We start from the raw sequence: 23,619 nt of genomic DNA, 5'->3' as shown, positions 1-23,619 counted from the left end.
ACAATACCAATGAAGAAGAAAAATAATCTCAAAAGAAACCAGCATGGATGCATAAAGAACTATCTGACAAATTGAATGACAAAAAGGACAAATATAAAAAGTGGAAAGGGGCAAATAACTAAGGCAGAATATCAGCAAATAGCCCGAGCCTGTAAAGATGAAGTGAGGCAAGCTAAGGCTCACAACGAACAAAGGCTAGTGACAAAAGTAAAAAATAACAAAAAAAAGCTTCTTCCAACATGTTAAAAACAAGAAAAAAGTCAAGGAAACAATTGGCCCATTGCTGGGAGAAAGTGGCAAGAAGGTGACAAGCAACAGGGAGAAAGCAGATCTACTTAACTCATTTTTTGCATCTGTCTTTACACAAAAGGAAAAAGAATCCAACCTATCAAAAACAGCACCACAAAAAAACAGATTAGGAACACAAGTTAAAATAGGGAAGAAAATGGTAAGTGAACACCTGTCTACCCTAGACGAGTTCAAATCACCAGGACCTGATGGAGTACACCCCAAGGTTCTGAAGGAACTGGCAGACGAGATCTCAGAACCACTGAACTATATCTTTCAAAGATCCTGGAGCACAGGGGAGCTGCCAGAGGACTGGAAAAGAGCTGATGTAGTTCCCATCTTCAAAAAAGGGGAAAAAAACAGATCCAGGAAACTACAGACCTATCAGCCTAACCTCAATACCAGGGAAGATTCTGGAAAAGATAAGCAACGAATCACCGAACACCTAGAAGCAAACAAAGTAATAACCAAAAGCCAACATGGGTTTGTCAAAAACAGATCATGCCAGACTAATCTTATTGCATTCTTTGACAAAGTGACAAAATTAGTAGACCAGAGGAATGCTGTCGATATAATTTACTTGGACTTCAGTAAAGCATTTGATAAAGTAGACCATAACTTACTACTAGATAAAGTAGAAAAATGTGGGTTAGACAGCACCACCACCAGATGGATTCGCAACTGGCTGACCAACCGCACTCAGCGTGTAGTCCTCAATGGAACTACATCCACATGGAGGGAAGTATGCAGTGGAGTACCTCAAGGCTCTGTTTTAGGCCCAATATTTTTCAACATCTTCATCAATGACTTGGACGAGGGGATAGATAGGGAACTCATCAAATTTGCAGATGACACCAAGCTGGCAGGAATAGCCAACACTCCAGAAGATAGGCTCAAGATAAAAAAGGATCTTGACAGACTTGAACATTGGGCGCTATCTAACAAAATGAAATTCAACAGTGAAAAAAGTAAGGTTCTACATTTAGGCAAAAAAAAATACACAGGTACCGTATATGTGGTACCTTGCTCAATAGTAGTACCTGTGAGAGGGATCTTGGAGTCCTAGTGAATAACCATTTAGATATGAGCCAGCAGTGTGCAGCAGCTGCTAAAAAAGCCAACACAGTTCTGGGCTGCATAAACAGAGGGATAGAATCAAGATCACGTGAAGTGTTAATATCACTTTATAATGCCTTGGTAAGGCCACACTTGGAATATTGCATTCAGTTTTGGTCACCATGATGTAAAAAAGATGTTGAGACTCTAGAAAGAGTGCAGAGAAGAGCAACAAAGATGATTAGGGGACTGGAGGCTAAAACATATGAAGAACGGTTGCAGGAACTGGGTATGTCTAGTTTAATAAAAAGAAGGACTAGGGGAGACATGATAGCAGTGTTCCAATATCTCAGGGTTTGCCACAAAGAAGAGGGAGTCAAATTATTCTCCAAAGCACCTGAGGGTAGAACAAGAAGCAATGGGTGGAAACTAATTAAGGAGAGAAGCAACTTAGAACTAAGGAGAAATTTCCTGACAGTTAGAACAATTAATAAGTGGAACGACTTGCCTGCAGAAGTTGTGAATGCTCCAACACTGGAAATTTTTAAGAAAATGTTGGATAGACATTTGTCTGAAATGGTGTAGAGTTTCCTGCCTGGGCAGGGGGTTGGACTAGAAGACCTCCAAGGTCCCTTCCAACTCTGTTATTATGTTATGTTATCTTTAAACCACTTTCCAGAAGCAAAGTCAATATGTGAGGTTTCATCTTCCTCTGGTCGTTTCATTAATCAACTAGGTAACATCAGTGCTAGTCAGTGTAATTTTTAATCCATATTTATGTACAGTAGCTTGGCTACTGTTCTTTGATTCCTGCTTTAATGTCTTGTGTTTTTCTCTGTTTATCTGCTCGAGGGATATGTTTAGTTTTTTCCTTCTTAACTTTTGTTGTCTCTTTAAATGGTTTATTTCTATGTTTCTATTGATAACTATTTTATCTGAATGCCAAGCTTTCAGGAATTCCCTAATATTTTTGGATTTTGCTTGATCTAAGATACTGTTTCCCAGTTGAAATTGTGTTTCAGTCATGTGTTCTGAAATTAAGGCTTTCATTGTGTCTTCTTCCTGCTAGCTGTTGTTCATGCCTGCCAGTGCTACACAGTGGCTGTTACTATAGAGGACTCCTATGATTTCTTCTTGGACTACTAGGGTTTAGTTTATTTAAGATATTTTGGAGGACTTTATTTAGTTTGATTACTACAGTGATGTGTGGTTGTAATAGTCTGTTGGTTGTTTCCGAAATATTTTTGATATATAGTCATGTTTTCATTTTCATAGTTTGTGTTGTTTGTAATCTAATGGATATCCATTGTGTTGAAAAATGATATATGGGCAGTTTGTTTCCCTTTTCTGGTGTTTCAAATTGCTGCAACCATGTTCGTGCTCAATCAAAACATTATCTGATGCATACTTGAAATAATAATCTTCTTAATACAATAATTAGATTTAATATTCTTTAAGACATGTGATGAGAACTCATTCCAAATTAACAATGCCCTTAATAATATATTTTAATTTTTAAATATTGTAAATTTGCAATAATTTATAATAATCTAGGACAAATTTCGGTTCCAGTTAGAAACTCACAACAGCTAAAGAATCTGGATAAGCTTGCTTTATTTTATACACTTTCATTTGGTTTTGGATTTTCCAAATTGCTCTTGTGATAAATAAAAATCTCAAACTTGGTTGCCCATTAGCTGAATTAAAGTATTTCATTCCTACTAGGTCATGAATTTTACCATAAAACATCCCCCTGTGAGGATTCAAAGTTTCTTATACTATAAGATTATCATGTAAATAAAACTCAGAATTACACTTCCTTCCAAATAATTTCCATGATCAATTTAGTAATAATTAAGATAAAATTAAGATGTTTATCTTTCCCATAAAAACTTTTTTAATAACTTGTTGAAGTTTCTAGAATATACCGTATTTTTCAGAGTATTAGTTCCCCCCCAAAAGAGGCTGAAAATTTGTGTGTGTCTTATACTCTGAATGTAGCCTAGCCCACATGCTGGCCCCCACCCTTCGTCCTCCACACATCCTCTTCCTGGATGCAGAGATTGCCACAGACAATGGCTTGCATTTTTTGGGCTCCACATCTCACGTTTTCAGCTTCCAAACAATCCATTTGAGAGCTGTTCAAGGCTGTGGGGATCGCCAGAGACATTGCCGCTGATCGCCATCTCTGTGCATCGCATTTTCGGCCTCTGTGCATTTTAGGCCTCTGCACGCCTCGTTTTTGGCCTCTGCACATCACATTTTTGGGCAGCGATCGGCAGCAATGTGCTTTGGTGATTCCCGCAGCCTTGAACGCCTCTCAAATGGAGTGTTTGGAGGCTGAAAATGCGAGGAGCAGAGCCCAAATTGGCAGAACAGCTGCTGCCTTGTTTTACCACTTCTGTGCTTCACCTGCTTTACTCACTGGAGCTCCCTCCAACGATCAGCTGTGCTTTTGAAGCTACTTATCAGCCTGCTCACAACCAGCAAACTAATGTGCTGAAGCTGACCAGGCTAAGGTTGCTAGCCAGATGTATACCTGATAGGCAGAGGCAGAATTCCCCTCCCCTATTTTCCTCCCAAAAAACTTAATGTATGTCTTATACTCTGAAAAATATGGGTAAATAATATGTTATGTCTAGGTGTTAAAGAGATAAAAACAAGCTGATTTGAGAACAAGAGAAAAATTATAATATAAAAATAATTCTCTAATTAATGAACCTTAGGTGCAGAATATAAATGACTTTCAAGGAAGCCAAGTAAAATTGAGAACACATCTTTATTGAACTATCCATCTTGAATACTGAGCATTTGCCTTTTTTTTTAAAGGAAACAAAGATAATTTCAAAATCTAAATATAGATAAAAAGGTTCTTTCAGATTTAGACCACTTAAAATCACAAGGCTACCATTAAGCTCTAATAAATTGATACATTTTTTTAAAAAAACAACAGTATAGTAATTAAGAATCTTTTTCAACTTTAGTCTCTTTTGTTTGTTTTAAGTTAGGTATTGCTTAAGTGTTGTTGTTCAGTTGCTAAATTGTATCCAACTTTTTGCAACTCCATGGTATATAGCAGAGTTCCCCAACCTGCTAGGGGCCTGCATAAGAGCACCAGCGTGCCTACCATCCCTGTCCTAATGTTCCCTTTAATTGTATTCATTTTATGTATTCAATTCATGCTTATACTTATATATATTATTTAATATGTATTCGACTAAATAAATAAACAAATCTTTCTGGCTTCATGGACTGGCAGAGAGGGGAAGGATGATTTGATGCGAATGGCAGGCATGTGCATTGGCAGCTCACACAATGGAGCACATGTGCAGGTGCTTACCTATTATGCTAGTTGGGATTTTCACACACCTGCCAATTCCGTGGCCGAATTCTGAACGTCTCAAAGTCTGGTAGTAGACTGTGGCCCGGGTATTGGGGGGCCCTGGTATATAGTATTCCAGGCTCTCCTGTTGTCCACCATCCAACCAGAAGTGCTTAAATGTTTAAGTAGGCTCATTCTAATTATATATTCTTTCAATTCTGATTACTTGCTAAATTCTGTATCGATCTTGTACTAAAACACAGTTTTTAAATGGAAGTAAGCATATTATTATGCCCCACATTATTATTATTTATCCCGTATTGTTTTGAACCATTTATTATGCTATTACATTTATTATACTATTATACGTATAATAGCATAATAACATGCAATTATTTTTAAGAATGGATTTTATTCTGGCTAATAGTGATGAGATTATAATATGTTTCATCTATGATGGATTAGATATATCTTCTGTTGGCATTACATGTCTGTATAAAATTGTAATTATAATTTTAACACAATAATTAATGACTAGAACGTTTGTTCATGACAGATCTAGAGTTCTATTTGTAGTAATTTAGATTAAGGTTAGGATTTTACTATTTTTTGAAACTGTTTTTCCTACAATTAGTAAAGTTTGAGGATCTGTGGTGAGAGTACAGATATTTTTTTCTTCCTGTGGAAAGAAAATTCTTAATATGGAGAACATTTTGACTGATTTCTTGCAGTTGGGTATCTTTTTTCTTTCTAATATTTTTTTTTAATTAAGCACTTCGATGATTTTCTCTAAAGTGTCTAGAGTTTGGAAGCCCAATTAATCCTTCATCCAACTATCTAATTTATTCCCACATGGAAGAGTGAATAGTAGTTAACTTTCTTCGAGTACCTTAAAAAGCATAAATTTCTTTCATTTTTCATGAATTCCCTCAGCCCAGCATCTACAGGTAGTCCTTGACTTATGACCGCAATTGTGACTTGATTTCCAGGTGTGAGTTGTTAAGTTGTAAATCAAGGCACCCACATGACCCGACCTGGTTTTCCTTTTTTTGTGGTGGTTGTTAAGCAAATCACTGCAATAGTTAAGCAAATCCATGGCCATTAAATTACTATCACAGTTGTAATTGCAAACATATTTTTACTAGTGGCTTTTTTTTTTTTTTTTGCTGGAAATTGGAGAAAAATATCAGAAAAATATCAGAAACAAATTGCAGTCATATCACTATAGAATCCTGCAACCAGTCAAAAAATATGGTCAAATTACCATGGAGTGGAGGTGTACAACATTTTATGATGGCCAGAAGTGCTTTACAAGCAATAAAGAACTGGACAAGCATCATACTGGAAGTGGTTGATGAAATAATAACAGAGCCCATCACCCCCCCACTCTTCCTACTCCCACCTTCCCCATCTTTTAGTTACAGTTGGTAATTTGTATTTTTATATTGTTTTATTGTTATTATATACCGTATATACTCGAATATAAGCCGATCCGAGTATAAGCCGAGGTCCCCAATTTTACCCCAAAAAACTGGGGTAAACTGGGGACTCGAGTATAAGCCGAGGGAGGGAAATGAGGCAGCTACCGGTCAGGGAAAGCCTCCCTCCCTCAGCCGAGAAGGCTGGCGGCTCCCCGCCCGCCTCTCACTGCACCGGCAGGGCTTCCCCGCGCTAATGCAAAAGCCCGCCAAGTTTGCACCATCCGGTATAATGTGAAAAAAAGAAGAAAAAAAAAAACTCGAGTATAAGCCGTATATACTCGAGTATAAGCCAAGGGGACGTTTTTCAGCACAAAAAACGTGCTGAAAAACTCGGCTTATACTCGAGTATATACGGTACATGTTTTTCTATTGTTTGATTCTTGTTAACATTGTAAGCTGTCCAGAGTCACCTTGTGAAATGGATGGCAAATTAACAAATAATAATAACTTGTTCTGAGACCATCATAATTTTAAATGGTCATTAAGCAACCAGCCATAAATTGATACCACCTGCATTATGACTATTAAACATGCTACTTCATATGTTATATTTCTTTCCCCAAATGTGAAAGTTTACATTGCATGTACCTACCTGTTAGGTCTACTTCTACCATGTCTTATTTATTACTTATTTATGGTATTAATTGTGAAATAATGATCCATTAAAAAAAGAAACCCATAACTTTCTTTGAACTTCACAGAATTATTATTATATACCTCTACAAAACCTATTAATCCAAAAAGTAAAAGTATTACCATTTCCAAACTTGTATAAATGGTCAGTCTACAACTTTTCTAAATTTCTCATCAATTTAATAGAAATCCTTATCAAAAAATTTTTAAAGAGTATTGATCAATTTATTAGGACTGTGGAATCACTCATACAATTGCCCACACAACTGCATTCCAGAGCTATTGCAGCGTTCAGTGCTCTTCAAAATCAAATGAAGGGTAATAAAATTATATAGGAAGGTTTATCTGAAATTGTACATAGAATCTTGAATGCACTTGTTTGTATGAAAGATAATTTATTTTCTGATTTGGCTTAATATTTTGTTTCTTTTTATTTTACAGGAATCTAGTGTTTGTAATATGATGAAAGAAGATGGAAAACAATATTGTCAATCCCTGAAAAACATTCCTAACCTGGCACCATATTTTAAATAATCCCTTGACATCATAAATGGTGTATATTAAAACAGAGAAAAATGGAACACTGCATCTTTTACAAATACTTAATTGAAAGACCTGCAAAAGATCATTGCATCTGTCTTGCATCAGATTTGGAAAAAATGTATACGTTTGTTTGTTGAGCTAAATTTCAGTTCACGTATAATACACTAGATCCTAAGTAGAATAAAAAAAGAGCTTTCGTGGATACTTGTATTGAACATGACTCATGGAGAAGATCTTGTCTCTGAGATGCACCAGGATTCCATTGTTCTAACTTACTTAGAGGGATTACTAATGCATCAGACAGCCGGAGGTTCGAGTTCTATGGTTGACAAAAAGCCTACTAGTAATGCTGAAGATCAAAATTTCAGCATTTCTGGAAATGCATCTCCCAGCTGTCAGAGAGATGGTGTTCCTAACACACATACATATAGAAGTTCTGGCATGCTGCATCATAAAAAGGCAAGATTGCTACAGTCTTCTGAAGACTGGAATGCTGAAAACAAAGGGCAATTGTCTGATTCTCTTGTGGATATAAATGAGAAAAAAGAAGTGGTGTTGGCTGGCATGGTTGAAAATGTGCCTAAAAGCAAGCAAGATAGCACATTGCTGGCTTCCTTACTGCAGTCATTTAGCTCTAGGTTGCAGAGTGTTGCTTTGTCACAACAAATTAGGCAGAGCCTTAAAGAGCAAGGATATTCACTCAGCAATGATTCCTCGCAGGTAGAGAAAGACTTGAGGTGCTATGGTGTTGCATCCAGTCACTTGAAGACTTTGCTGAAGAAAAACAAATTGAAAGATGAAAAACTAGAAACTGGTCTGCCAGAGCTAACAACAAACCTAGTTCAAGATCGGTTTAAAGAATCTACACATTCAGGACAGAGTGGTTCAAAAGCGATGAATGAATCACTTTCTTGTGCTGCAAGATTACAAGCTGTTGCAAGCATGGTAGAAAAAAGATCTAGTCCTGCTGCATCCCCTAAGCCAAGTGTTGCATGCAGCCAACTTGCTTTGCTTCTTTCAAGTGAAGCACACTTGCAGCAGTATTCCAGGGAACATGCTCTAAAAGCACAAAATGCCAATCAAATTGCAAGTGAGAGACTTTCTGCTATGGCAAGATTAAAAGAAACTGTTCCTCCAAAAGATGTTGGTCATTTTAAACTATCAAAAGGAATGGAAAGCCATTTGAATGGTCAGGCAAGATGTTCAAACAAAACAATAACCAATAAAAGCAATATCACAAATTTTCAAAGTCATATGGGCATAATTCATTCATCTCCGAAAATTATAAACTACAAAACAGAAAAAAGTCATATGAAACCACCTACTAACAGTAGTTTACTTTTGCACCTCTTGAAAAATCATAGCACTACTAAGCAGACCAAACGATATGAGCAAAATGACAGGTCCAGTATTTTTGAGGAAAGCAGTACGCCAACTACTGTTGATGAATACTCTGACAACAACCCAAGTTTTACAGAAGATGATAGTAGTGATGATGAGAGTTCCCATTCAAATTGTCTTCCTATAGATTTGTCTTTCAAACAAAAAGCAAATACTCAAGATTCAGGGCAGACAGCTTCTCTAGACAATTTAACTCAATCCTTGTTTCATAGTTGGGAATCAAAAGTCCCATGTCTGGAAAACATAGAAGAAAAGGATCCTTCTAAAAATACAAAATTGAATCCACATCAAAAAGTAACTTTACTGCAATTGCTACTTGGTCATAAGGAAGAAGAAAACTCACCCAAAGTTAAAGAAACCGAAGGAACATTAGTTCCAGCTGATGTGGCAAAATTTAATTTTCCAATGAGTAACAGAACTCCTATTACTGAGTCCTCTAATACTAATCGAATAATTCCAGTACATACTCCTCCTTTGCAAACTTCTACAAAAGCAGATTCACCTATCAACCTTTCACACAATTCTCCTTTAATGATAAAATGTAATTCACCGCCATATACTTGCATCATACAGCCCGAGAGACTAACTAATTCAGCTTCTAAACACTTGATAGATCTTACTATTCACAAAGAACTTCATGGAAGTAAACAGAATAAAAAAGAAACTTTACAAACACCTTCATCTTTCAGTGCAAGTAAACTATTGCAAAACTTAGCTCAATGTGGGATGCAGTCTTCCATGTCAGTGGATAACCAAAGACAAGCAAGCAAACAAGTAATGACTCTTAACACTGAGAAACCAGTAGGATTGATAGATGGACTAAATACTTCCCTGCTTCATAATGCATCATGTACACTTGAAAAAAACAGAATGCTCACTAATCAGTTTCTCCCAGGAGAACAAAAACTGCCCAGTTCAGAAATCCAAAATCTGCTAGAACGACGCACTGTGCTCCAGTTACTTCTGGGAACCTCCAACAAAAATATAAATGAAACAAAGGAAAAAATATTTTTAAAAGAAGAGAGTTTACAAGATTCAACAGAAAAGATTTTGAATGAACAAATATTAACTGTAAAAATAAAAGCTGAGCCTTCTGAGGAAGAATCCAGTGCCCTTCAGAATTTAAATGCTCAACAAATAATTGAAAATGTTAATAAGAAATTTCCAGAAATGACTCATTCTTTAGAGAGAAATATAGCTATTTCTCCAGCATCAGAAGAATTTCAGTCCCAGTCTCCTACATCTCAAGACTTTTCCTTTTCGAAGAATGGACTTCTAAGTCGATTGCTGAGACAGAGTCAAGATGGCAGCTCTGCAGATATCGTGGACAGGACAAACCATGAACAGACTTTTGTGGAATCAAAAAGTCACAGTATGCTCCCCAAAAAGAGAAAATTGCATTCTGATTCTTTAGAAAGTCCTTTAAAAATACTAAAAAGTAATAAATGTAGAATATCTGATGTCACAAACAATCACAAATCTACTACAGATTCTTTGTATGGCAGCTGTCTTAACCAAAAAGAATCTAAGTTCATCAAAACTGATTTTGAAATAAAATATTCTTCAGGTTATGGGTCAAATAATGAAAGTGAAAACAGAAGTTGGTCTAGAGAAAGTAAAGGATTTAATGTGCTAAAACAACTGCTTTTATCAGAAAATTGTGAAAAAGATATGTCACAGCATAGAAATAATTTATTAGTAACAGATGGCAAAAAGAAAGTATGCAAACATAACATAACAAATAGTGACAAGGCTGAATTCAATGTTTCTCCTGTGCATACTCTTATAGGGAACCCCGGGCAACCAAGCAATTGCTTGGACTACCAGACATTTCAATATTCAGTTGCTATGAAGAGTCCTGCCAGCTCTCCCTTCACTGAACATTTGGGAGGCACAGTATCATCAAAGCCAGAATGTGACCAGTTTAGCATTTGTCATATACCCAATGAAAGGGGACCTCTAAAATGGGTCATCACTGATTCTGACAAAAATGACCTTGAGAGAGACTCCCCAAGACTGACCCAAACTAATCCAATATTGTATTATATGTTACAAAAGGGAGGAAACCCTATTAATATTCAGGAAACCCATAGCAAAGATGCTTGGAGAGATAAATCATTTATAGAAAATTCATCTGTCACAATGAAGAAAGAGTTGTCTCCTGTCTCAGAATGTAAAACATTTCCTAATAGAAGAAATGCATACAGCAGCCATTTAAATAATAGGGTGTCCATTCAACACAATGGAGAAGTATATGGACTCTTAGAAAAGGTATTAACAATAAAAAAAGAACCTGAGTAGGTTAAAATCTTACAAAGTGTTTACAATCAAGTTTGAATTTTTTCTTTGAATAAAATAATGTAAATCTAGCATGATTTGAGAAGAGCATGGTATAGCTATGGTTTTATTTGATGACGTGGGTTTTTTTGCTGATATTTAAGATGCATACAGCTTTTGTTCATTATTTTTGCTTTACTGGAAATTTATCACAATACATGTCATCACGACTTGTTAGTTATATAAATATCCATGAGTAATTTGCAGCTGGATTGTACTCAGTGAGTAACTGCTATTACTGTCCTTGCACATAACTATGTGCTTATGTAAACCCATAATATTTTTCGTACATGTTTCAAAACCATGAAAGTGATAAATCACAGACATTTCAAAAAGCTGTATGTGATTTGTACATATGGCAAACAAATCATGTGAGCAGATTTATTTACATATACCTGGAGGAAAACTATAGAGACAAAAGCAACTGTAGTAAGATATGTAAAACAGGATCATTTTGAGATACTGGTGTTACTCATGTAATGCAGTATCATTTAAATATAAGGTAGAAGTGCATCTTCAACATTATATATTTTCTCTTCTCTCACAACTGGGCTACTACCATCTTGTATTGTCTGGTCATTTATAAAATGTGAAGAATATTTTTATATATAAATGGATCATCATCCAGGCCAAGTCATTTATTTGTTGTTTTTGTAATACTTATCAGTGTTAACTAGAGAATTGTACACAATTAAATTTCTAGTGCTTCCAATGGCTTGTAATTTGTGTTTGCATAATTGGACAGAACCATAAGAAATACTGTCTTTTCTTTAGTTGTCTTTTCTAGACACTCAGTTAAAATAAATTAAAATCTAGGTTGTGACTTTAAAAAAAATAATCAAACTGAATCATAAATTACTGGCACTAAAAGATAAATCTCTTTCACTACTTTTAATTGTTTATTTATTTACATTTATTCAAATTTTCCAGGGAAATTAACATATGAATAAAGTTGAAAGATTCCAGACTCATGCTTAAAAAAAAAGGAAAAAAATTGTGAGTTAACCTATCATTGTGATCTATTTTTCATGAATTCATATATATAAAAGTTTTATATAGTTAAGATGAAAGATGTATAAATTACCAAATGATCTAAACCAGTTCATGATCATTTCTAAACTTTTCTATCCAAGCAGTAAGAAAGGAATTGTAAATTGGAAGAACTGAATGATTTTAATATTTAAATGCCTTAAAATAAATAAACTCTAAATTTGAATGTTAGAACTGGAAAATATTGTAAAGTAAATAAATTAAGCATCTAATAGTGTGAAAGATGTTATTTTATTGATTCATGGAATTCTAGATACCTAGAGGAGAAAGTGGCAAGAAACATCATTAATAAATGTATTATCTTCAAAATTGTTGATTTAATTTATTCCACTAGGCATGAAATACATGTTAAACAGATTACAATGCTAAATAAAAAAAAAATTTAAATTTAGATTAGTTCCAATAAAATGGTGGATTGTTTAAAATTCTATATGATTTTGAAGTATCAAGACTGGTACTTTTATATATATTTTTTTGCATATAATTTTTATTATGATTAAATCCAGATCAATTCAAGTCTTCCATGGATTTGGGTAAAATTACATTTGACAAAAAGCCAAGTCTAGTGCAGGTCAACTCAGCAAGTTCAGCTATGTTGAAAATATGTGTAACAGTTATTATTGGCAGACTAAACTTTTATATAAACAGATACATATCATTGGATATATAACTTTTTAACTAACCCCTACCCCAAAGGTTATGCTGAGAGTAAATGGGAATTGAATGCTATGCTAATTGAAAATCCAGAAATTTATTTCCACAATACCATCAAATAATTATGAATAAAATGTAAATAGCATAACATCCTTCAGTTGTTTCCCAAAAACTGCCATTATTCCTTGAGAAGTTACCATAATTTCCAGGTGCCATCAGTAACTTTATTTTCATAATTTCACCTAACCCTCATCACAGCTATTACATGACCCATAGCAGTAGCAGCAAATTATGAGTCTTGCTTCAGTTCCTAAGTGTAATATTGAAGTTCAAGTCCTATCGTCATTATAGGTGGGGGGGAAATCCCAATCAAATTAAATTGAACTTTTTGTATAGTTGTGTGTTGGACAACGTGTTTTGTTTTTATATGGAACAAACACATTGTGCCTTGGAAGTTCTGCTGAGTTATTCCAGGTGGCTGAAACCCAGGATATTTTGGTGGTTGTAGATTTCATCAAAACTGAAGTCTGGAAGTCTCTTACAAAAGGAATAATGCAAAGCCTACTGTCCCTTTTATCTTTTCTCCTTTATCTTCTACATGCCCTGTACAGCAGGTCATTTACCAATCTTCCCTATACCATCTTTTCTCTACTACTCATTATGCTGTGCTTGAAGGCAAGTATATCAGCAGCAGTTAAAGCTAGTGAAAGGATGATCTGGGAAGATTCAGAGGGTGGGCATACTAAATAAATAGGCAGAGTTGAATTTAAGGATATTGATCTACGGAGATGCTCAGTCATTGTGGTTGTCCCAAAGGTGCTTTTTCAAAAGGCAACTGGACTGTTTTTTGTGGGGGTTTTTTTTTTTTTTTGAAGATGTTTTGTTGAAGACTAAAGAAGTTTCTTGGATGAGAAGCAAAACTTCAACAAAAAACAAAGTCCAGTTGCCTTTTGAAAAGGGACCTTTGGATCAAAGATATTGGCAAAAGTTGTGCCCCTGCCTACCTACTCTGTATTCCCAATCCCTTCCTTTATATTTTCTAACTATTCTCCTCAATTTAATTTCTTTTGCTTTTGCCCATTGGCTCTTCCCTCCCACTTTCAACAACACATACTTTGACCTAGGTGGAACATAAACAACCAAAAATGAATTTTCTGTGCATGGAATTGTTCATACACAGAATGATTTGCAAGTTGCAATAGACATATATTAATGTACTATTATAGTGCAATCTATAATGTATTCTCAAATATAACTTCTTTTCAGTTCAGAAAATTTTATTCCAATACAGTTGGGAAGCAATTTTGTATGTGTTATTTTGCCTTACAGCATGTAGAATCAGCCATTTTAATATAGTATGTCACTTTTCAACTATTACGTTATATTTTAGATCATATTTAATGGGCTTGACTGGTTTATTGTGTCTCAAACAAATAGGCATGAATAGATCTGGCTAAAACCTTTTTTGTATCAATTTTGATAATACTTTAGTTGCTTTGCTCTTCTTGCCACTTCAGCATCTCAAACACAGGTATTATTTTGATAATCATTAGTTAGCATTGCATTATTAGTATTTTATATTAGACATTTCTAAATATTTCTAAAATTAGAAATATTTAAGCTGCAAACCTCAAAATACCACATTTAATGTCTCAACTCAAACATTTACTTCCTTGACAAAACAAAACTTAGAATTGCAGTTAAAATTAAATTATGTAAATCACATGCCTGCATTTGATTCATGTAATGCAGTTAAGTGTAAATTAAATATTTAAATGCTAAGTGAAGACAAAGGTTTGATTTGAAGAAAAAGCACATATTCCTGCAAGTGCTTTACTTTCAGCTTGACCTCAGGGCTGAGAGCTAAAAAACAAAAGCAGTCAATTGACTTTAAAAGTTATTTTAGGAATTAGGATTTATTTTTATTTCTTCTTTAGATCCTATCTGGATCTCTAATCCTGCATAAATTCAAATTCAATTCAAATTCAATTTAAAGAGCATAAAAAATATACAAAAGTAATAAGTAATATTTATCTCATTCTTCCATCATATAAAAGCAAACATAAATTGAGATATCCCCAACATTTGGCATTCTATTTTACTAGGAAATGTTTTATTTTCAACACTTGGCTGTGACTCCATGAATATAATAGGGCTTACTTCCAATTGACTATTCATAATCTTAGGTTGCACAAATGAATCACATACATGTTTACCTGCAAATAAGTACTGCTCAGATTTTGCACAAATGCAAAATCCATTTATTCACTAAATAAGCAAATCTTTTTTCAGGTTTTCCAAGTGAATCTGAAAAGAGATGTACTTTTTAAAGAAATCTGAGTTTCAATGCAATACCACCTTTTTTTCAGGGCCAGGCTGGTCTAATAAATAGCAGAAATCTACTGTAATTTCTCAAGATCAGAAATACTTGATTTTTGAGGTGTGCTCAGCCACCTTTATGTTTTTCTATAACAAGAAATAAGTGTTTAATTTTTTGTTAATATTTCATTTCCCCCTGGACTATCACTAATGAGAGCAAAATATTACCAGTTAATTCTCTGCTGCATCTTAGTTGAGTAAACTGGCAAGTTATATTTTATATCTATATCTATATATATATGTATACATATGTAAATATGTAGACTTCTTAACATGTTTAATTTTTTTTCTAAAAACTATGATGTAAATAGTGGTTTCTTTAAATTACATATTTTGTATTATATCAAATGCAAAGAAATTAACATTTTGATCATTTTGTTCTGTATATTCCATGTATTAATAAATGTAAATATTATTGCATAGGTTTAACATTTTGCATGTATGTATACAGTGCAAGTCTGGAGGAATGTATAGAAATGTTTTATTTAAAATTGTAATTATTGCTGCATGATAAATGCATGGGGGATCCTGTGCATCTCTGCAATGGCAAAAATTGTCAAAACCAGATTATCCAACATCACTGTATTCTGTTTCTGAACATGACTTCTGCTGTGGTATTTCAGCTTTGTAAAAGAATGTGCTTCAAAGGAAAGAGCCTGGGGAAAAAGAGCTACCTTCTTTAAAACAAAAATATCCTCTCTTGCCCCAATCACAAATATTGTTTATGTTTTTAATTCCATTTAAAGCCACTGCAATTCTATTGCAGTATTTTCAGATAATGTAACCTTGTTTTGCATTGACATAGATACAAATTATGGAATTTATACAGCCTTTTTTGTTGTGAAGTTTTCACTGATTAAAAAAAAATAAAAATTCTCATTTTATTAAGACATGACTTATTCATGTAATGTCGCAAAACTGTACATATGGCAGTGTGAATTTTTTTAAATTCTTTCAGTGTTTACTTCCTGCAGAAAATTTGAATAAATGAAAAAATGCATTGAATTTGTAGTCCTAATCTATTGATTGCACTGTTTTATTTGCAACCAAACAATAATTCTTAATTTACCATGATCTCCCCCCTTGTAATTTACCATGATCTCCCCCCTTGTACACTAATATTTCATACATAAATCCCATATAAAGGAAAATATAAAATCCCTTGTAATATTTTCTGAATTAGAGCAGACAAGTAGAGCAGACAAGTAATTCTTCAATTTACTGTGCATCACATGGAGATTATCAAGTATATTTGTTCACTAAGATTCTTTAATCAGTTGAACTTCAGTTTACTGTAACAGTATTGGTCCCAGAAAACTTAATTAGTATTATAATACTTTGGGGCTAATAAACACCAAGCTTTCTAATTCATACCCTGTTGAAACAATGTGTACCGAGCATATTGTTTCTGTTTATTTTATCTCCGTATTTCTGTCTGTATTTATTTTGGGTTGCCACTCTGTCCTTTTGTCAATTATTTTATCTAGGTCCATTTGCACATACCGTATATACTCGAATATAAGCCGATCCGAGTATAAGCCGAGGTCCCCAATTTTACCCCAAAAACTGGGGTAAACTGGGGACTCGAGTATAAGCCGAGGGTGGGAAATGAGGCACCTACCGGTTGAAACCCTCCTCCCTCAGCTGAGAAGGCTGGCGGCCCCCGCCCGCCTCTCACTGCACCGGCAGGGCTTCCCCGCGCCGTCCGGTAAAATGTGAAAAAAAGAAAAAAAAAAAACTCGAGTATAAGCCGTATATACTCGAGTATAAGCCGAGGGGCTTAAAAAAAAAAACTCGAGTATAAGCCGTATAGACCCGAGTATAAGCCGAGGGGACGTTTTTCAGCACAAAAAACGTGCTGAAAAACTCGGCTTATACTCGAGTATATACGGTAATTCCCTTATTGAAAGGACTGAGGTACTGTAGGAATTGAAAGCCCTGCCTTCTCCCCATTATCCAAAACTATCCTACCTTTTTTTTTTTTTTACAGTCATCCGGTTTACAGTTACAGTTTTTTACAGTCATCCAGGCTGTGTTTTCTAGAATCTGCTTTGGTTTTTTCCGCTTTAGTTTTCCTAATTTGTTTTCTGCAGATATTAGATACTTGGTTTCTAGCTCTTCTAATTTCACTTAGATCTGATTATTTTGTACGTGGGATCCTGGATCATAGCTCTCTAAAGGTTTGGAAATTAGATCTTCTAAAATCCAGTGTGTGCGATGGTTTGATGCCCTCCCTGCATTGCACATTTATCTAAGGACACAAATCATAGAGGTATATAACTTCAGCTGTTCCTTAAACAGAAAAAAAAGTTCATTACTGGGGGCTTCCACGTACTCTGATTTTCTCTTCCCCAGTCCCATTCTTACTACTGAGCATCAAGCTATTTCATGGATAGCTTTCTGTGATATAGTTACCTCCTGGTTCAGATTACTGCAACTTGATCTACATGGGGCCATCGTTGAAGACCAATTGGAAGCTGTAGCTAGATCAGAATAGGCTGGAATTTACAGTTTTGTCTGCCCTGTGGTTCACCCAAGCAATAATGCTGCATGAGCTGCACTGGCTCTTAGTTAATTTTGGGTATAATTCAGGGAGCTGGTTATCATCTTTAAAGCCCTACATGGCACAGGGCCAGTTTACTTACAGGACCATGATACCTTGAGAGTATCTCCCTGTCGCTCTTTGTTTACATTAGGTGGGCAAATCTCAGATTCCCATGCTTAAATGTTGCCACCTGATAGGACCTTGGACATGCACCTTTTCAGTGGCTACTCCAGCACTTTGGAACAGCCTTCTGTCTAAGATTAGAAGGATCCCTTGCCAAATTTTACATATTGTTTTGTCTCGTAGATTCTTGATGAGAATTCAGCCAGAAACTGAATGCCAAAGTCACTAAATGTTTCTTTGTAATTTTTTTATTCCCTCTTGCTACCTTTTCCTTTGTATAGGAAATAATCATCTTCCCATTATCAGGCCTTAAATCTGCTCTCACATGCATTAAGCAAGTTATACAACTGATTGCATTTGCTTTTGCTGCCATTGGGACCTTTGTGAACCTCATTTTGCAAAGTGGGCAAATTAACTACCAATGCTAGCTAGTTAACACAATGCTGTTAGTGTTGCTACTGGGATTGGTGGTGCTGCTAAAAACTACTGTACTCAAAACTTTCAACTCTGCCAGTGCTCTGGCTTAACTATTCTGCTTTAATCTTCTTTTTTCTGGTTCTTTCTTCCTACCTCAGAGAAGATTAGTTCAGTTCTCTTTCTCTTCTAACTCATTACTCTGTTTAGGTTTTCCTTTAACCTCTGTCTGTCTCTGTAATGTATAAGCTTACTGTCTCATAGCTATACATCAATTTATGTAATGTGGGCATTCCCACCATCATGTTATTTCTGAAAACATCTATCATTTTCCTTTCTGAAAACACAAGTTTAAGAATTCTTTCTTACAAAAATATTATTATGAATTGTAGTGTTTTCTTTAAATTCATTTTTTCTGTTAAGCAAAAGTAGCAACAAACCAACAACCATCCAATCTGTTGTAAGCTAATTCATAAGTCACTATGGCAGATGGGCAAGTATGCTGTTTCCCCCAAAATAAACATCCCCTGATAATAAGCCCAATCGGATTTTTGAGCGCATGGCAATAAGGCCAAGCACTTATTTTAGGGTTCAAAAAAATATAAGGCAGGATCTTATTTTTGGGGAAACACAGTATAAAGGAAACTAAATATGTGAACAGAAATTAATTTTATTAATCAAAATAGATATCTCTGCAGAAATTGCCTGCTAAAACCATATTTTCTATATTTGTCTGTATTTTACTGAGGCAAAATTGTTTTTCAAGAAGCAAAAAGACTCATCTTTTGAATTATGCATTATTGGAGAAAAGAAACCTCATTTGCAAGAGACTTTAATATCAAATCAAGGCATTCAATTACACAAACCTCAAATACATACTATACAACTTGAGCCGTTAATCTTCCCTGATACTATAAAAAACCCTGCACAATCTTTCACATCAAATTTCCAGCGAATATTTACATTTATGTGAAAAGAAGTCAATGTAAAAATATAATTTCACCCTGATGACTTTTTCTAGGTTAGCTGCGCCTTAGTCAGTTTCATTATATGCCAGTGACATAAAGCTAGGTGGCAGTTGACACACTAAACCACTCTAAGCAGGTCACCATCTACTCCAATGTCAATCATCTGCCTAGAGTCACAAAGTAAAACTAGGGCATTAGCTTCTTTCCAAAAATATCAGGCTTGCTTTTTCCTCTTCATCATCTTCCTACAGTACTTTGATTCAGCTATCACAATAATAGTAACATTGGCTGTATATCATCAGCTATAACCATAAAGTATATGAGAACAATTTGAGAAAGAAAAATGTACAAAGCCAGTAATTTGTAAGTGATCTTGGTAAAACACCTTCCTGCCCATTTTGACAATGTTGCTGAAAACATTAGCAATTGCTTATTAATATTGCTTTTCTTTGTTTCCAGAAATATCACTTCAAATTTCACAATATAAATCCTGAGATTAAGTGCATCAATACTGAAATATCTTTGTCACAGGTCCTTTTAACTATACCTAATTTAGTGAGCCCAAGATACAAAAGAGCTAATAACACAAGTCCCTAGACAACATGCACAAACAATGACATACCATTATTCTTTCACAGCCACCACTCCTATTAATGCTCCTTGTGAATAGTTACTTCTTATGAATACTGCTAGAGAAAAACATCTCTTGCTAATTATTTTAGGTTGCTTGCCTACTATACTTCACCACAGCCTCAGCTGTTAAAATGACATAATTTTATAGTAAATTTTGCCATGATGACACCGAGAAGAGGGATTAAAAAGACAATCCAAAAGCAGCACAGGTGCTGGCAATTTTCTGGGTAGTCTGCTGTCTGACACCCATGTACCAAATATATATTTTAATAACAATCAAAATATGCCATCTTGTTGTCAGGATCATGGATTGTCTTACAGCAACGATAAAAGCACATTAAAATCCATCAATAAACCAATATAAATAAATATATGGATTAATAGAACAGATATTTATATTTCCTATTTCTTAACCACTCATCTTCCTCAGAGAGAGGCTCTGTGTGATGTACAATATAATCAAATAAATTAACATCAAAACTGGAATTGTTTTAAGATTAAAAAGTTTTAAAATCATAAAAATTACATTATAAAATTTAGGTAAAACATTCCAAGATGAGTTAGCAGTTGCTGATATAGGTGATAGGGTTTTCTCATGCAGAGGGCCAGCCCCAAGCAAGGCCATTTTGATTCTTTGCAGAAGACCAAGATATTGAGGCTTTCCTCACTTCTGACGACAAGATGTTCCACAATGTGGGGGCAGTGGCAGTGGCAGAGAAGCCCTCTTTCTAGACCTTGCAATAGTCCAATCGGGAGATGACCAGCCATGAGTGACTGAACAGTGGGCCTCCATGTCCAGGAAAAGGCATAACTGGCACCCAATGTGGATTTGGGCAAAGGCCCTTCTAGTCACAGCTGCCACTGCTCTTCAAGTACACTTTGAGTAGTCTACCCCAGATAGACCTGGTCTGTAAGTTGGGAATCCTTTTGGATACTTACATACCAGGTCTACATACCAGGTCTATCTGGAGTAGTGCAATCCCATTCAGGAACAAAAATGATAAACTCCTGGGTACAGAGGGGCCACCCACAGCCACTCCATCTTACCAGCGTTCAGTTGAAGTCTATTATTCCCCATCCAGACCCCACATATTCTAAGTGACATGAAAGGATATCTACTGCAATACCAACTTCATCTGGAATGGAGTTATATAGCTAGGTATCATCAGCATATTGTTGATACCTGGTCCCGTGATGACATGCGATCTCGCCCAGTGTTTCATGTAGTTGACTGAAGATAGTATTGAGCCCTGTGGTACCCCACACAGGACGGGCTGTGGCCTGGACCTCTCCCTATTAACACCAACAAGAACTATGGCCTCAGACGAAGAAGTTAAACCAGCACAAAACTGTGCCACCAATTCCTTTGATTGCTTCAAAAGTATACCATGGTTGATGATAGAAAAAGCTGCTGAAAGATTAAGAAGAACAAGGATGGCTGCACAACCTTTATCCTGCTCCTACCAGAGATACCAGAGATAATATACAAGACAAGACGTAATGCTTTTTAACATCTAGAAGAAAACCATAGGAGAGATCATTTGTCAATTTGTTGCCAAAATGAACAAAGTTTCCTAAATCGTCTTAAAATAATTTAAGTTGCTGGGAACAAAGACAAGTAACTTAAATGGCAAGTGCAGATATGCCATCTCACTTACCTGATAGATTTGTGGTTAGATATAATAATGTCCATTTAAATTACCATAGAGTGATTGCTAAACCCATAAAAAGTTTCCCAATTTAAAGACATTGTAAGCATCTCCCCACTTTCAATATTAATTCTTTTTTCTCTCTAAATTCCTTCTATAAAATGAGCATTAGAAGATGGATTGGTTGAAGCCACTGGCTTTGCCTGAGGTTTAAAGCTGTTGTCATTCTTAGGCTCCCAGTGCTCTGCCTGAGAGTCACCAAGAAGTTTCCTTAAGATCTGCAGGTTTCCTTCTGAGGAACTGCCACTTGGAACAATCTCACAGCTTCCCCTTAAAGGGCGAAACTCTGTTAGCCCAGGAACTATGCTCCTCTGTTGGTATTTGCTTGGCATTGTTCCCAGTTTTGCGAAGACATGTCCGTCTACCATGTTTTCCACCCAAAAGCCCCCAGCAATGGCTAAAGTTGTTTAGAGTAATTTTCAAACTATCCTGTGCACTATTTTTAATTCCAATATCTCTTATTATACAGTATATGCTTTATCCAATGTAAAATATTTGTAGGTGTCCTTTATAGCCTCGTATTTCAACTGAAACATTTTTCCTTGCTCAGACAAACATCTTTCCTGATTTCTCAGTTTGAAATACAGCCCTAAATCTGAGAAACAAGAAATTATTCAGCTACCACCTGCTCAAGAATTAGTTGTACTGTATTAATATATTTTGATTTGTAATATTAACTGCTGGCTTTATGATCTTTTTCCAACCAATCTTTTGATTTGTTTTCCCTTTTATTTCATGTTTCCATGTCAAATTGAAATGATCTGGGTTTTCTGTGGGAGTTGTACATTAAAAATCAAATCATCACACCAAAGTCACTGCTGATTAATTTCTTTATTTCCATGGGAGAAAGGTTATGTACTTTGGGATCATAGAACAATTGTACCTTCAGAGCATATCAATTCAAACTATATAAAGCATATTGTGGCATATGTGATATGAATTCCCAGGTCAAATACTGTCCAGTGATGACCTGAGCTGTCTCAAATTTCTATTTTGAAAAAAAAATGTGAACTATGAGTCTTATAATGATTTATAATTATTGAGCACAAAGACTTTCTATTTGCAATCTTTCACAAGCCTTAGTGCAATAATTGTGCAACTATAATGAACTTTTAAAGAGTTTTATGTTACATTAGAAAATCCATTTAAATTAAAGTTACTGTACTTTCTCATAGTTCATGGAACCACTGCTTGTGCTGCAAATCAAGATTCTTTAATTTGTCACTGTAGTTCAGCTCTGTAGTCTTAAAAAAGTCAGAGAAACTTCAACAAACATTTAGTAAACCTAACTGATTTACCAAATTATTTGCATATATTTTATATTCCTTGTGAACTTTGTACTGCAATATGTCAAAAGTTATTTTTCTTTTTTTTCAATACAGAATGTGTGTGTGCATGCATATGCATATTTGCAACATAACTATGAACAGTTTGAACAAATAAATGAATGGAATAAGACAAAAATGTCTCAAGGTGTAAACTTGTGTGTGTGTGTGTGTGTGTAAACATACATATACACAAGATGGATTCCCATAATAATTTTGGGTGGAAGGCATAACAGTTTAGTTTAATTTAGTTTATTTAGACTTTTATACCGCCCTTCTCCCGAAGGACTCAGGGCAGTTCACAGCCAAAGTAAAAACAACACAATATATACAGTAAAAACAATAATAAAAATCTTATTAGACATCAGACCAGATTAAAACTATTAAAACATAAAAAACCCCAAATTAAATCAAAATCTTAAAACTGCTAAAAAGTTTATTTTTAAAATTTCTATGCCAGTCCTGCGCAAATGAATAGGTAGGTCTTCAACTCGCGGCGAAAGGTCCGAAGGTCAGGAAGTTGTCGTAATCCTGGGGGAAGTTCATTCCAGAGGGTGGGAGCCCCCACAGAGAAAGCCCTTCCCCTGGGGGCCACCAGCTGACATTGTTTGGCGGACGGCACTCTGAGGAGTCCCTCTCTGTGAGAGCGCACGGGTCGGTGGGAGGCAATCAGTAGCAGTAGGCGGTCCTGTAAGAAACCCGATCCTAAGGCATGGAGCGCTTTGAAGGTAGTAACCAAAACCTTGAAGTGCACCCGA

At 35.4% G+C, this 23,619-nt stretch overlaps 1 protein-coding gene across 6 annotated transcripts in view; it reads left to right on the top strand.

Annotated features, from left to right (window-relative positions):
- NRIP1 (nuclear receptor interacting protein 1) overlaps positions 1-23,619 on the top strand; it is a 164,321-nt gene that overhangs the window by 75,118 nt on the left and 65,584 nt on the right. For 3 of the 6 annotated variants that reach the window (XM_058184973.1, XM_058184971.1, XM_058184972.1), the window contains exon 2: positions 7,222-16,032. The exons of the other annotated variants lie outside the window; for them this stretch is intronic. In XM_058184973.1, the coding sequence (XP_058040956.1) occupies positions 7,540-11,025 (3,486 nt within the window). In that variant the 5' untranslated portion in view covers positions 7,222-7,539 and the 3' untranslated portion in view covers positions 11,026-16,032. Of the gene's footprint in view, positions 1-7,221; positions 16,033-23,619 lie in introns of those variants that run through there. 6 annotated transcript variants of the gene reach the window in all.

This window comes from Ahaetulla prasina, chromosome 5, assembly GCF_028640845.1.
Source record: "Ahaetulla prasina isolate Xishuangbanna chromosome 5, ASM2864084v1, whole genome shotgun sequence".
Classification (NCBI taxonomy): Eukaryota; Metazoa; Chordata; class Lepidosauria; order Squamata; family Colubridae; genus Ahaetulla; species Ahaetulla prasina.
This window is presented reverse-complemented; position numbering and strand designations above follow the sequence as displayed.